This window comes from Pelophylax lessonae (genome assembly GCF_965119305.1).
Source record: "Pelophylax lessonae genome assembly, chromosome: 1".
NCBI classification, from domain to species: Eukaryota; Metazoa; Chordata; class Amphibia; order Anura; family Ranidae; genus Pelophylax; species Pelophylax lessonae.
This window is the reverse complement of record NC_138768.1, coordinates 589972281-589986799: the sequence shown is the minus strand read 5'-3', so window position 1 is coordinate 589986799 and position 14519 is coordinate 589972281. Positions and strand designations below refer to the sequence as shown.

Below are 14519 nucleotides of genomic sequence, written 5' to 3'. Positions count from 1 at the left end.
AAAACTGCAAAAGACTGCACACTAATTTTGTCGGCCAACAACAGCCGACTGCAGAAGTGATGTCATGTGATGGTTAACTTTCCTTGTCTTTTTTCTTTTCTGAGCATGCCCAGTCTTGCTAATCTGCTGTCTGTCGGCTGAAATCTGTACTGACTGGCGAACAATCGGCCGTTCTGGTGACGGCCAACAAATATTTTAAAGTCTGTTCGGCTGAAAATGCGCTGTCGGAAGCATCATACTAACAAGCCTACAATCGGCCGATCGGTCGGCGGCCGAATATTTATGGCCGACAATCGGTACGTGTGCACGGGGCTTTACTCTCTTTATTGTCTATTACCCCAACAGTGAGATCTTCTCCTCCAAACCCACTGTGACAGCCAGGGCTCTGCTGTTCCATGAACATCTTTTTCTCTAGAATATGTACTCCATATGATCCTAAGCACAGTTTGCTAATAGACCAGTGACACCAGCATTATGCCCTATCGTTGATTTTTCAAAAAGTGCAATTGCACTTCAAAATGGGGTAATGGAAAATGATAAAATATGCTAGATTATATACTTGCAGGCAGTTTATTTTCAAGGTGCTTGATATTTGAATTAGCAATTCTGTACACAGTGTGCTTTTCCAAGGTGAAGATGAATTTCCTTTTACTTTGTCATATAGAGTCTAATGATAATTGGTGTACCTCTTTGAGGTATGGCAGCCCATTAAAACTTATGTTCAGTGGTTCAATAACAAATGATTAATAGCTGCTTTTTATCTTTTAATCAATTAAAAGCTTAGGAAAAGCATTTGCTAAGAAACATATGTCAACCCACTGTATGTAAGTCAGTAATCAGGTAATCAAATACTGCAGTGATCTTTTGAAGTAAGCGAGCGCACTAGCTGCATCATTGAAGCAAGAATAAAATACAATGCTGTCTCACATATATCACCATGTAAAATGTAAAGAACCATCGTTTCTAAAGAACCCATCTAATTTAATAGTGTCAAATTGAAGACCAAGGATACATGGTTTATCCATTATGGACTTGAAATTTGCATATCTAATACCATCATCACAAAATATTGCCAAAGCCAAAATACTGGTTATAAACTACTAGGACACTTTTATGGTGCCTCTTCTTAGGCCTCAGATGTGGCTGAATGTTTTTCAACACCTGATATATAAGCATATAATATGCATAAATTAAACTATAAAAGGTTAAATTCACAAAGTTTTAAAACATGGATCTTTCTTTTTAACCACGTGACTTTTCAAATCTCATTGCGCTCAATAATAACTGTCATTTTTTGAAAATAAGGATTTTTATTCTGGTCTGTTTGCTTTATTGGGTTTAATCTTCTATTTTTATGGTTGCATTTTTACAAGCAGTGATAAAGTTCAGGTGGGTTCGGACAAGATATATGTGCAGCCCTAACCCCAAGCTAAAAATATAAGAAAATGTGTTGTGTGTTATACACAATACCCAATATATGTAACAACTGGTGGTGCACACATTTAACTGTGTGAAAAAATCACAGACTATATGAAATAATGTGCATACACTAAAAAACACATTATAAAACTATGACAAAAGAACTGTGTTATACAATTTGTGATATAAAAGTGGTAACCACTCCTCTTAGTTATAAAACAGTCAAATAAATAAACAGAATTCCACCAATAGTAGTTAACCACTTTACCACCGGAGGATTTTGCTGTCTTACGTCCAGGCCACTTTTTGCGATTCGGCGCTGTGCGACTTTAACTGACAATTGCGCGGTTGTGCGACGCCGTACCCAAACGAAATTTACGTCCTTTTTTCCCACAAACAGAGCTTTCTTTTGGGGGTATTTGATCACCTGTGCGATTTTTACTTTTTGCGCTATAAACAAAAAAAGAGCGTTTATTTTGAAAAAATAACAATATTTTTAACATTTTTTTATATGAAATTCCCCCCCAAAAAAATGTAAAAATCAAATTTTCTTAAAATGTTTGGCCAATTTGTTTTCTGCTACCTATGTTTGGTAAAAAAAATCACAATAGTCGTATTTTGATTGGTTTGCACAAAAGTTATTGCGTTTACTAACTACGGGAAAGATTTTTGTCATTTTTGGTGTTTTTTTTTAACGCGTAATGGCGGCGATCTGCATTTCTTTTTGCGGGACTGCGACATTGCGGCGGACAGATCGGACCCTTGACTGACATTTTTGACACTTTTGGGGGTACCAGTGACATTACTGCAGTAATCAGTGCTATTTATATGCACTGTTACTGTAAAAATGACACTGGCAGTGAAGGGGTTAATTTTATTGGAGAGGGAGGGGTTAATGTATGTCTGGTGCTTACTGACGTGTGGGGGGGGAGGTGACTGAGTGACAGAAGGACAGATCGGATGTTCAGCTATGCTGAACAGTCCGATCTGTCAGTCCTTGTCACTTAGGAGATCCGCCCGCCTGTGTAAACAGAGCGGGCAGGTCTCCTCACTCGATTCCCCGATGATCGGGGCAGAGCAGCGGCGATCGCCGCTGCTCCTCCCCTGGCCCGACTCCCGCTGTGACTGAAAACAGCGGGAGCGCACCTCCGGCGGCGCGTGGGCGCCGCCTACAGGGGGAGGAGTCCAGCGACGTAGGTCTACGTCGCTGGACGGGAACGAACCACTGTGCCGCAGTAGCAGCACAGTGGCTGGGGGTAAAGTGGTTAATACCAGAAACAAATCTTAAATCTTGACTATTGCAATATCAGTGAGAAATCAATCCCATTAAGACCAGATCATAAGTACAGCTACACCACCACTGTGCACACTAAAGCAGCTTACCAGAGCTACCTGACCTTTATACACAGTGGTCAACAACCCTTGAGGTAGCGGTAAGCCTGGTTTCACTTTGGGGCTGCTTCAAAGTCACCCGACTCTGAAGCCGCCCCGTGCAGCGTGACTTCAGCTGGGCTTGCATACGACTTCTCTAATAGAAGTCAATGCAAGTCGCCCCCAAAGTAGTGCAGGAACCTTTTTCTTAGTCGGAGCGAGTTGAGTTGCTCCAATTAGAATGGTTCCATTGCACTGAATGAAGCGTGACTTGTCAGGCGGCTAAGTCACCTGACAAGTTGCCCCAGTGTGAACCAGGATTAACAAAAACTGATGGAATACTTCTTCAAAACACGGGGATAACCTCCAGCATACGCCCAATGTACACATATGCTCAAGAAACCAAACAAACAGAAGACACGCCATAGAGTAAAACTGCTGATTTAACTTTATTAAAACCAAGGATTAAAACGATTCACATTGTGCATTGTAGTAATAGCAACAAAACAAATCACTATTGATGCAACAGCCACCCAGCATCCATGGTGGCCTCTACGCATCCTACCTCCAACCTATGTATTTTGTCATTCGTGACCTTATCACTTGCCTCCTGTTTGTCTCTTTATCCCACTATATGCATAAAGTGTGCCTTATTAATTCCTAAATGCATTCTAAATGGCCAAGCATTATATACTGAGATTCTTGTTTGCTCATGTTTGGCTATGTTCACAATGTTATGGTTCTCTGTATTCTGTGAAATTTTCAATAAAAAGTTTTAACAAAAAAAGTCAAAGGTCATGGTCAGTATACTTTGGAAAGGATTTAAAAAAAACAACATTTTTTAAATTAGTATTAGTGCCAGTTAGTGTAAGTGTCAGTGTGTTTTAGGTAGGATTAAAAGAAAAATTATTATTATTATACAGGATTTATATAGCGCCAACAGTTTGTGCAGCACTTTAAAATATGAGGGAAGACAATACAGTTACAATACAATTCAATACAGGAGGAATTAGAGGTCCCTGCTCGTTAGAGCTTACAATCTAGAAATGCGCACTAATGTTTTTGGGCTTGTTTCTGGGCTGTATTACAGGTACAAAGAACAAATAACATAAACATATGTGGTATCACAATCATTGGGAGCAGGAGATTTTATTTTGGGTTGTTCTTTGGTGGTAGGTTATGGTAGTAACAAGAAATAAACAGCTAAATTTAAAAAAAATGATTTTTACAATTTTTGGTCAGCTTTCCTTTAATAATAAAACAAAATCAGGAGATATCTATTACCATTTACCAACAAATAAAGCTCAATTTCTCCTGAAAAAAAAAAAAAAAACATGGTATAATTCACCTGTATGCATAAAGTAGTTGTGATGTTAAGGCCCGTACACACGTACCGATCGTCGGCATACAAACGTCGGTGGACGAAGGATCTGCCGATTGTACGCGTGTTAGTATGGTGCCTCCGACAGATGTCTGCGCACAATCCGCGGACAAAAGTCTTTCGTGCAAACATGAAAATATTTGTATGCCGACACCAGAACGGACGATTGTTCGCCTGTCAGTACACAATTCGGCCGACAGACCGCAGATTTGCAAGACTGGGCATGCTCAGAAAATAGAAAACACAGGGAAAGTTAACCATTACATGACATCACTTCTGCAGTCGGCGGACAAAATTCTTGTGCTGTCCTTGTGCTGTCTTTGCACTTTTCAGCAGACACCGACATCCCGGGGAGAAAAGAGGAACATTTGTAAGCCGACCATCGGTACGTGTGTACGGGGCTTTAGTTTTACTAACACACGTCAAAGTTGCAAAATTGTGCTTAAGCATTAAGATTTGTTTTACCCTTAAGTGCGAAGGGGTTAAGTTCAACAGAAAGTAATTTTTAAAACCAAGGTGGCACAGAACTAAACAAAATTTCCCAATGCGCTGTTGACTTCCAACTTTTGTTGAAGACCAATAAGCTGCAGTTACATAAATATGAGCGACTTCTATACAGTTTTGCTTACACATATGACTGCTAGAATCAATTGCATATAGTTTTCTATAGTGTGGAATGGGTTCAGAAATACAGTAATGTACAATTTTAATACTTTGGCACTGTATATATCAAATGATATGAGGCTGTTATTTATAGTGTGATATTCTGATGAGTATAATGCAAATAGTGGATCCCTATTACCTTCTGCTGGAATGCAGTATGGCAACATTTTTCCTAACTTCGTTATCACAAGAAGTCCAGCTGCTACTTTTTTATATAATTAGCATGAATCAATTAGCTGTTAGTTTGTCATACTTCTGCTAGTTTCAAGATGACAACCTTGTCTATGCTAGTTCATGAATTTGATAAAAAGAACACAAAGGAATTGTCAAGAATCTCAATACTCTCCCGATTAGATTATTTTGTTCATGTGTGTGATTAAGGCACTTGCCTGTCTTAATTATCATGTAATTATAATACAGGGATTAATTATGGATGCGCACACCACATGTGCTTCTTTGATGATTAAACATATATTTTTACAGCCGCAGAAAAGACCCTTACACCTTTAATACTGGTATAATCATGGTTAGCCTTCAGCTCAGATGAACAGATATATCTGCTATCTAGCAACAAGCTCTATTTCTGTTCAGGAAAATTCATCTTAACCCCTTGAAGACCAAGGCTTTTTCTGACTCTTGTTGCTTACAAGTGAAAATCAGTATGTTTTGCTAGAAAATGACTTAGAACCCCCAAACATTATATATATATATATATATATATATATATATATATATATATATATATATATATATATATATATATTTTTTTTTTTTAGCAGAGACCCTAGAGAATAAAATGGTGGTTGCAATATTTTATGTCACACTGTATTTGCGAACCATTTATATAAACACTATTTTTGTGAAAAAAATACACTTTCATTAATTAAAAAAAACAAAACAGTAAAGTTAGCCCACTTTTTTTGTACAATGTGAAATATGATGTTACGTCATGTAAATAAATACCTAACATGTCATGCTTTAAAATTGCACACACTAGTGGAATGGCGACAAACTACGGTACTTAAAAATCTCCATAGGTGACGCTTTAAACATTTTTAACGGTTACTTGTGTAGAAGTACAGAGGAGGTCTGATGCTAGAATTATTGCTCTCACTCTAAAGATTGTGGTGATACCTCATATGTGTGATTTGAACACTGTTTACATTTGCGGGTTCGACTTACGTATGCGTTCACTTCTGTGCACGAGCAAGAAGGGATGGGGATCTTTAAAAAAATTTTTTATTTATTTAATTAGATTTTTTTTTTTATATTTACATTGTTCCTTTTTTTTTGGGATCACTTTTATTGCTGTCACAAGGAATGTAAGCATCCCTTGTGACAGCAATAGTCTGGAGGGATTTGGGGTCTATAATCCCTCCTTGGCACTTAAAAAGAATTTAAAAAGCCTTGGCTGTTTTGGATACTGACTTTTTTAAAAATCTGGTGCCTTTAAGGCTCCAGTTAACTGGAAGTGATGTCAGGTTACTAGATCCAAGACCCACTCAAAGCCGAAGCCTGCTTTGTTTGGGTCTCCGGCCAGCCGGGTTACAGGTTATAAAGTGAAAGTTTTTAAATTCACGACTTAACAGAAACTAAGAGTTCCATTTAAAAAATCAGCAGTATGAACTTAACATGACCATACCACTGCTTTAAAGCGGTAGCAAACTCAGTGTGCCCAATCCTGATAAACACTGATCTGCACTGCAATCCATTTGATAAACTAACACATAAGTTCTAATGTCATTAGAGTGTCCTTACTTTTATTTCAGCTGATGTTTCATTTCTCAGGATGCTGCCAAAGATGGCCCCATCTTTTGGAAATCCTCCTGATGCCCTTCTGCTACATCACTGCTGCAATCTCGCACATGCCCGATAGGATGTAGCCAAGCCTCGTGGCATGAAGGGAAGATAGTCTGAGCTCTCGCGCGACTAAGCTACGATGTCAGGGAGAAAGGACTACATCACATACACTCTTATAGAGCAGCCAGTGTCAACTAGCATGCCAGAAATACTGTGCAGATGCGAATGACATAGTCACACAGGGAACAGGGCAAAATCTACTAAATAGGTCCATATCCAAGAGCAGCTAAAGGAATCTACATGTAAGGCTGGGTTCACACTGTGTGCGGAGCGGCTCACAGCAGGGGGTTGGTGCGTGCCTGTTCACCGTTTCAGGTTTGAACTTGGTCCAAATTTTTGGCTTAATTCAGACCTGTAATGAACCAGAAGGTGCACAGGACTCTTCTGCAAACTGCTTCACAGCCTTCTAGGAGCTGTGTCTCCTGACATGCGAATTGGATGCAGGGAAACCCACATCCAATTCGCACCAGTGTGAACCCAGCCTATGTCTTTAACTAAGGTTTCAATATGAGCGGAGTAAAGAAGTAGAGTTTACTACCACTTTAAAAAAGGCTTGTTTATAAAGCACAGATGTACTTTACAAATGTGGTGAGCAATCCGGGCTTTTGGGCTCGAATGATGCTATTATACTGATAAAAAAAAACTAAATAAAATACTAGGAGGAGAGCCTTTCCTCAAATCATTGGATTCTCTCTACTGCATTTAGCATAAATAAATCCTGGGCAAGGCATCATACCATGGTCTGTATTTTACAAATGGGTTCCAAAATAAAGGCCTCAGTGTGGAACAGCCTACAGGTGTATAGTGGAGAGTGATATTTGTTCTCTCTATTATAAATGTGAGCTAAACAGTGTTTGATATGTTTGCTTAAAGATGATCTTTTTCAGTTTTTCAATGTATTTTATTTATTGCTACCATTTGCCTGAATGAACTGTCCAAAGTTTAGATGACTGCCACAGTTACCAAAAAAATGTCTTTCAGCCCTCGTTCACATTTGAACGCAGCTTTTAAATCATGCAACCTTATCTGAGCATTTCAGTCAGACTTTGGGGGCAACTTGAAAGACGTCGTCTTCAATAGACAAATGTCTGTTGTAGTCACCCCTGAAGTCGCAAAATGCTCCATGCTGGTAACTGTCCATACCATGTAGTAAAAGTATAAAGGCTTTTGCCAATTTTCCACTTTACACCAAGGTAAATATTTTGACCAAGAAAGGAAATGAAAGTTCAATATTTAGCCCTGGAAAATATTTAAACCAAAATAACTGATGGGCTAAAAATTCACCCATTTACATGCAAGAGGTTATGAATAGGTTTGTTTTTTGGCCAAAATAAACATGGAGCTCTGATATTTTCTGGCGCAAAGAGATTCAGGGAGCTAATGATGGTTGAATCACAGATGGGGAGCCCCAAGAATCTGCAATAACAACAATTGCATATTTAACATTTTGAATGTGTGATGACCCATAGGAACCTTAAATATCCTACACCTGTGCCGTCATATTGAAAATTACTCCAGGGAAAGTTATACTCCTCTGTTTAATTGTGATCATATTTGGTAGTTAACATTTTGATTTGCTTCCAAATTACCCAAGTCACATACAGACACAGCTTTTGTCAAGCTGCCCACATAGGGAATCCAAATGAGACCACTGCAGAGACCCTTCCAAACCATATGCTAGATATTTCTATCTCACAGCTTGAGGTAGGTCAATGTACCAAAATGACATTACTATTTTTACAGAATTTATACTGTATTTTGCCAACAGTTTTCATAATAACAATAAGGGAGACAGTACAATTCCAATACAATTCAAGACAAGACGGATAGAATGCCCATGCTCAAAAAAGCTTACAATCTTATATTATACATTATTTGGAACCCGCACAGATCATTCTGCTTTTAGTGATACTTTTATGGTAACTGAATGCCGCATAGGTGGTATACCAGGATCTTAAAATGGATTTATGGTCAATATTTAAGATCATATGTTTATTTCCAGTATTAATTTTAATTATTTCTAGTAAAAACAACTGACGGTACATACTTGTTTTTATTGCAATTGCAGTAATACGGCTACAATTACCTCAATCGATTATTTCTAGCCTATGATTATAAATCTGAACAATCTTGAAGTTTGAAAATGTACATTTTGTAGAATTCCACATATTAGCTCCTTGAATTCTGTGACATATATATTCAATATAACCTGTGAATATGCACTGCTGTGTAATGTATGTCACATAGCCTGCTTTCTGAAAGACACAGTTGCTGAGAGGAGGCTTTTAAAGGCTAAGTTTATATTTTTTTCTAAATTTCAGCTCCCCTTTGTACCAATATAGGATTAATGTATTTCTTTAGCAGAAATAAAAAAGCTTCTATTTACCCTGTGCACCCATTACCTCAGTGTCCAGCTGGCTGTATAAAAAAAGTATCCATTACTTTTCCATTACTTCCTAGACAGACCTTAGGACGTGACACAGAAAGGATTTCACCAGCTGAACTCATTAGCACACACCCTGCATCTGTCCCCCCCCCCCTTCCAGCAGATCACTACCACCCACCTCAGGTGCACATTTTCAAATGCAATCAGTGAATACCGCTCTCACTAACTCTGCAGGCAGGTTTACCTTACTTTCATCTTGCATACTTCATTTATTTGGTAGACTGTGCAGGAGCTGAGCAATCAGATAACAGTCTTTGTGGATAGAGCTGTAGTATTGAAAAAAGGAGTATGTCCTGGATTCTGTAAAGCCCACCATACACTATACAATCTTATTGTACAATCTTCTTTAGATCTACCATCACCTATGTAGTGCAAGGGCCTGCCTGACTGAATACAGAATGATTGGTAAGATAGGTGCCTCCTCCTATTATATAGCATTGGTAAATCTAAAGGAGATTGTATAATCTCTGTAAAATCACTTTACAGTTTCCTTTAGGTTTACCAGAACTGTGGAATAGGAGGACCCACCTGAACAATCTATTCAATTTGTATTAAATCAGGCAGGCCCTTGTGCTACATAGCCAATGAGAGATCCAAAGGAACTTGTACAATCCTATTGTAATTTGTATGTTCACCTTAAGGCAGTATTTCTCAACTCCAGTCCTCAGGACCCACTAGCAGGCCAGGTTTGCAGCATAACTGAAATACATCACAGGTGGTATAATTTTCTGCTCAATGATTGCAGTATTCAAGTCTGCATCTCCCCAAGGTAATACTTAAACTCTGGCCTGTTAGTGGGTCCTGAGGACAGGAGTTGAGAACCACTGTCTTAAGGGAAGAAGTAGGAAAGTGGGTGGAAATAAAACAAGAGGTGATGATGTAGTAATAAGGGAGGCATGGTCTATACTGGTAATACATGCCCTATAACACCCTTTTCTGTGATGCAACAACACAGCAAATGATGGGAGATGACCTACAGGAAGTGATGCAAGCAGAAATATTTTTTTTTTTTAAACTCAGACAGAAACATGAAATTTCAAAGCTTCTGTGGTTGAGGCAAGAGAGAGATAACATTGGGATGGCTGGGGCAGAAATTATATTACACAAGGATTCTATTTATTATGAAAAGTGAAATTCTGCCAGAAAAAGGTGAACTTAGTCTTTAAGGCAGGGGTTTTCAAACTATGGCCCTCCAGTTGTTCAGGAACTACAACTCCCATAATTCCTAGTCATGTCTGTGAATGTCAGAGTTTTACACATCATGGGATGTGTAGTTCCTCAACAGCTGGAGGGCCGTAGTTTGAGGATCCCTGCTTTAAGGGGTGAGTACAGTTATCACTCTGCCCACAGGCAGCAGGTGCCATGGGTGGTCCTTAGTAAGTGAAAGTAAACCAAAGGAGCAGAGGGGAAGCTGCAAAGCATACAGTAAATCCAGGATGTTGTGGAAAGAGATGGCCAGCAGACAGGCAGCACTCAACACAAAAGGAGATTTTATCATTTTGGATTGTCAAAAATAACTATTGTTTGTATTGCTATTACAATGCTGATGTTATAAAATGAAAGTGTGTGCTGTGACCGTAGATTTCCATTCATATGGATGAATGTGCTAACAAAATATCCTATAGATTTGCTACAACAAGAATCAATAAACAAAGCCTTGTGACACTTTCTCAAATGGTATTCAACCAAAACTCCATCTACATAGTACAACTGAACACATTTATTACCACTCAGGCATATGGCAAGCATAAAAAAGCCTTTGACATCCTAAATAAAATAGATCCATTAACGCTGATGTTCCACAGTCGAAAGTATTTAGGCTTTCCACAGCGAGTGGGTTTTGAAAAAAAATGGCTATTCACTTCATTCTGCTTGCCTAATAACTGCAGAGAAGCAGACGCTAACAGTGCAGTATTTAGCTTGCATAGTATTTGCGGACTCTTATCCCTGCTTACCTTTAATTACACCATATTTATACCCATAATTATTTTTATTATTTTACATCTGTTCATTTCATTTATTTGATTTTTGTTTCCTCTTTTTTCTTTTTTTTTTTTTTTTTTTTTTTTTTTTGTTATTTGTTTTCTTTTTTAAGGCCCAATTTACCCTCTTTCACCCAGAACCCATGAGCAGAAAACAGAGAAAGAAATTGGAAATCCTTGTAAGTTGTTAAGTTTATTTTTGTTTTATGTTCTTGATATACATTGTTTTATTTCTCTGTTGGTATTCTTTGCCTAACTCTAAGGTATATTAAATGTCTGCACCTGGTAAAATATTTTTTTCAGATTTTGCTGAAAAATGACAGAACTAGTCTGTAATGCATTGTTTCCTATAGTTGCTTTTTTAATCCTGTTTGAAGTCTTAACACAGCCTTTTACTGCTGGTATGTTGTGATTCTTAACAGATATTTTCTTGTAAATTCCTTACAATAAATGTTTGGTCTTAGCAGATTTTTTTTATTTCTATCCTACTACTCCAGTGCTGTTACTGGTATAGCTAAATAACAGCCACACACACATCACAAATATCCTCACATAGATTTGTATTACTGAAAAAAGCAAATAAGTGTCTGACCAGGTTTTTAGGATTATGGAATGCATTAAGCAACCTGTTCAAACTCTGATGCCTATCGAACTGCACTCATATTTAGGCGCACTGTTCAACTTCCATAACTGGAGCTAGTGGTGATGGGAGTGTGAAAGCTATTTCTTTTGAAGTATCTATGACCATGACTTCATTTCTTGTTTCATTTCTTCCCCTAAAAAACAAGCATATAGGAAGCAATAAGCATCAAACAAACTACAATTCCCATGAATCCGATGGTGGCCGTGCATGCATTGTGATGTCACTTCTGGCTTTGCCCTGCATGTTTCATCACATGTGATGTCATCAGGGGCACAGAAGCGACGGCAGTCACCACATCCTTATATATACAGAAGAAATGGAAAGACATAGCAAACAGCTCCAAATAATTAATATAGGCCATTATTTACAAAGCCATTTTGTGGTACTTTATAAATATAACATCTTAAGATAATGAAAAACAAGGATGCAATCTCTAGGAGCTAATAATCTCTTCGGATATTATGCTGTTCATTATACAGATGGAAATGTATTTAAAATAACAATATAAATAACATAAACAATGTTTTATTTAATGAGTATTTTTATATTTAAAATTCGGAATCTTGTGATCTTTCCGGGTATAGCCAAAAATCATACAAATCAAATTCATCACAAATATTACAAATATAAAATTACATTAATACATTAAAATTAAAAAAAATATATATATTTTTTCAAACAAAAGGAACCTAGGAACTCTTACATCGCCTGGCACATGCCTACTGGTGCGCCCCCCTGAGGCACATAGTGCACCGTTCTCAAGACCACATTGTCCACCAGATACAGCGGATTATGGCTCCCGATTTGAGTGTCCAGGGTATCACGTGATCACTATGCGATCACTTGATCACAATGTAAGCACGACTGTTATGAACGGTTTCATTTGTAACAGCTGTGCTTAAAATTGTGATGCTTTGATTGGCCCACAGCTATCACATGGAACCTGGTTCAATCACAGCACCCTGTACAATGTGATAGCTGTGGACCAATCACAGTATTACAATAGTAATCACAGCTGTTTTGAATTAAATTCAACCATGAAAAAAGTTTAAAACAAGTAAATATGAAATACCTTCCTATTTATTTACCAATGCTAGCAGCATAAGGAATAAAAATAGCATTGATTAAGAGGGTGAAGTTCCGGTTTAAGAACATAAGTATAAAGTACTTATATAGTCAGTGTACTGATCATTAGGGATGATCGAACGGTTCGGGTCGACCATCGGTTTGACCCGAACATTGACTGTTCGAAATTCCAGAACCGACCAAAATGCAATGGGACAGGAACTGGGCTTTAACCGCCTTAGCGGTATCCCCGAGCGTGACTCGGGGTAGGAATTTTCTGCTATTAGCGGTATCCCCGAGTCACGCTCGGGGTCAATGGGCAGAGCGTGCAGACAGCGCAGCGGAGCTTCTCTTACCTTATCCTGGCGATCCAGCGATGAGCTCTCATTGCTGTGACCGCCAGCCGAGATCTCCGCCGCTCGTCTGTCGGTAGGAGGACTTCCTAGTTCCGTTCCCTGCAGCAGCAATGCTGCATGGGAGCGGAACTAGGGAGGGAAATTAAAAAAAAAAAAAAAAACGTTGCACAAAACACATAACACATTTTATATTATATATATGCATATATATATATATATATATATATATATATATATATATATGCATATATATATATATATATATATATATATATATATATATATATATATATATATACCTATATACACACACACATATATATATATATAAAATTATATTATTGATTAGATTATAATTCATGCGTTATGTATATATATATACACACACACACAAATATATATATATATATATATATATATATATATATATATATATACACACACACACATATATATATATATATATATATATATATATATATATATATATATATATATATATATATATATATACACACATATATATATAATATATAATGCATGAATTATAATCTAATCAATAATATAATTTTATTATATATATTATATATTAAATGATAAAATAATATTATTGATTCGATTATAATTCACTTGTTTGTGTTTCAAATTTATCACATCTGGGATGTCTACTAGAGATTTGTTTTGGTCAGGTTTAAGTCAGTAATTACTAAGAATTGTAGGCCTATAATACATAACGCCAAATTTCCATGAAAAGAATTGTACCGCTTTTGGAACAGAATTCCTGACAGAATCATACCGCCAGGGAGGTTAAAAGCCCGTGATTGGACCAGAACCATCAGTAAAAGCCAATTGAGGGGGCAGGAGAATGCTAGGAATGTCATTGGAGTGACTAGGTGGTCCAGAGGCCAATCATTTGTGAATACGCCCCCCAGTATATAAGATAGCCCCGCCAAATCTCTAGCATTTTAATACAGGGCTGTGGAAGAGAGTAGAAGCAGTTCTGTTACTTCTGCTCTCAAAGTGTCATTTAGCAATTATAAGTGTGAGGAAAGGAATATCTAGTGTAGTTAGGGTACTATATTCCACTATGGTTAGATTTAATAATCTAGTTTCTGTAGGGAAAGTGTTAAGTGCCAGGGTGACCCTAGTGTAGTGTAGGGTTAACTGACTCTGACTGCTATGGCAGGGTGACAAAACCCTTCCTGTCAGGGTGACCGTTATAGAGAAAAGATTGTTTCTCTTAGAACACTTACAGAACAGGATGGTGGCTTCTCCCTTGTCACCCTGCTTTTTGTTGCAGGCATTTATGAGGCTTTTTTGAGGACATGTTTGG

General features: G+C 37.6%; 1 protein-coding gene across 2 annotated transcripts in view; it reads left to right on the top strand.

The window, feature by feature from the left end:
* UNC5C (unc-5 netrin receptor C) overlaps positions 1–14519 on the top strand; it is a 514725-nt gene that overhangs the window by 446681 nt on the left and 53525 nt on the right. The window contains exon 9 of one of the 2 annotated variants that reach the window (XM_082243645.1): positions 11236–11301. The exons of the other annotated variant lie outside the window; for it this stretch is intronic. Within the exon in view, the coding sequence (XP_082099771.1) occupies positions 11236–11301 (66 nt within the window). The remainder of the gene's footprint in view (positions 1–11235; positions 11302–14519) is intronic. 2 annotated transcript variants of the gene reach the window in all.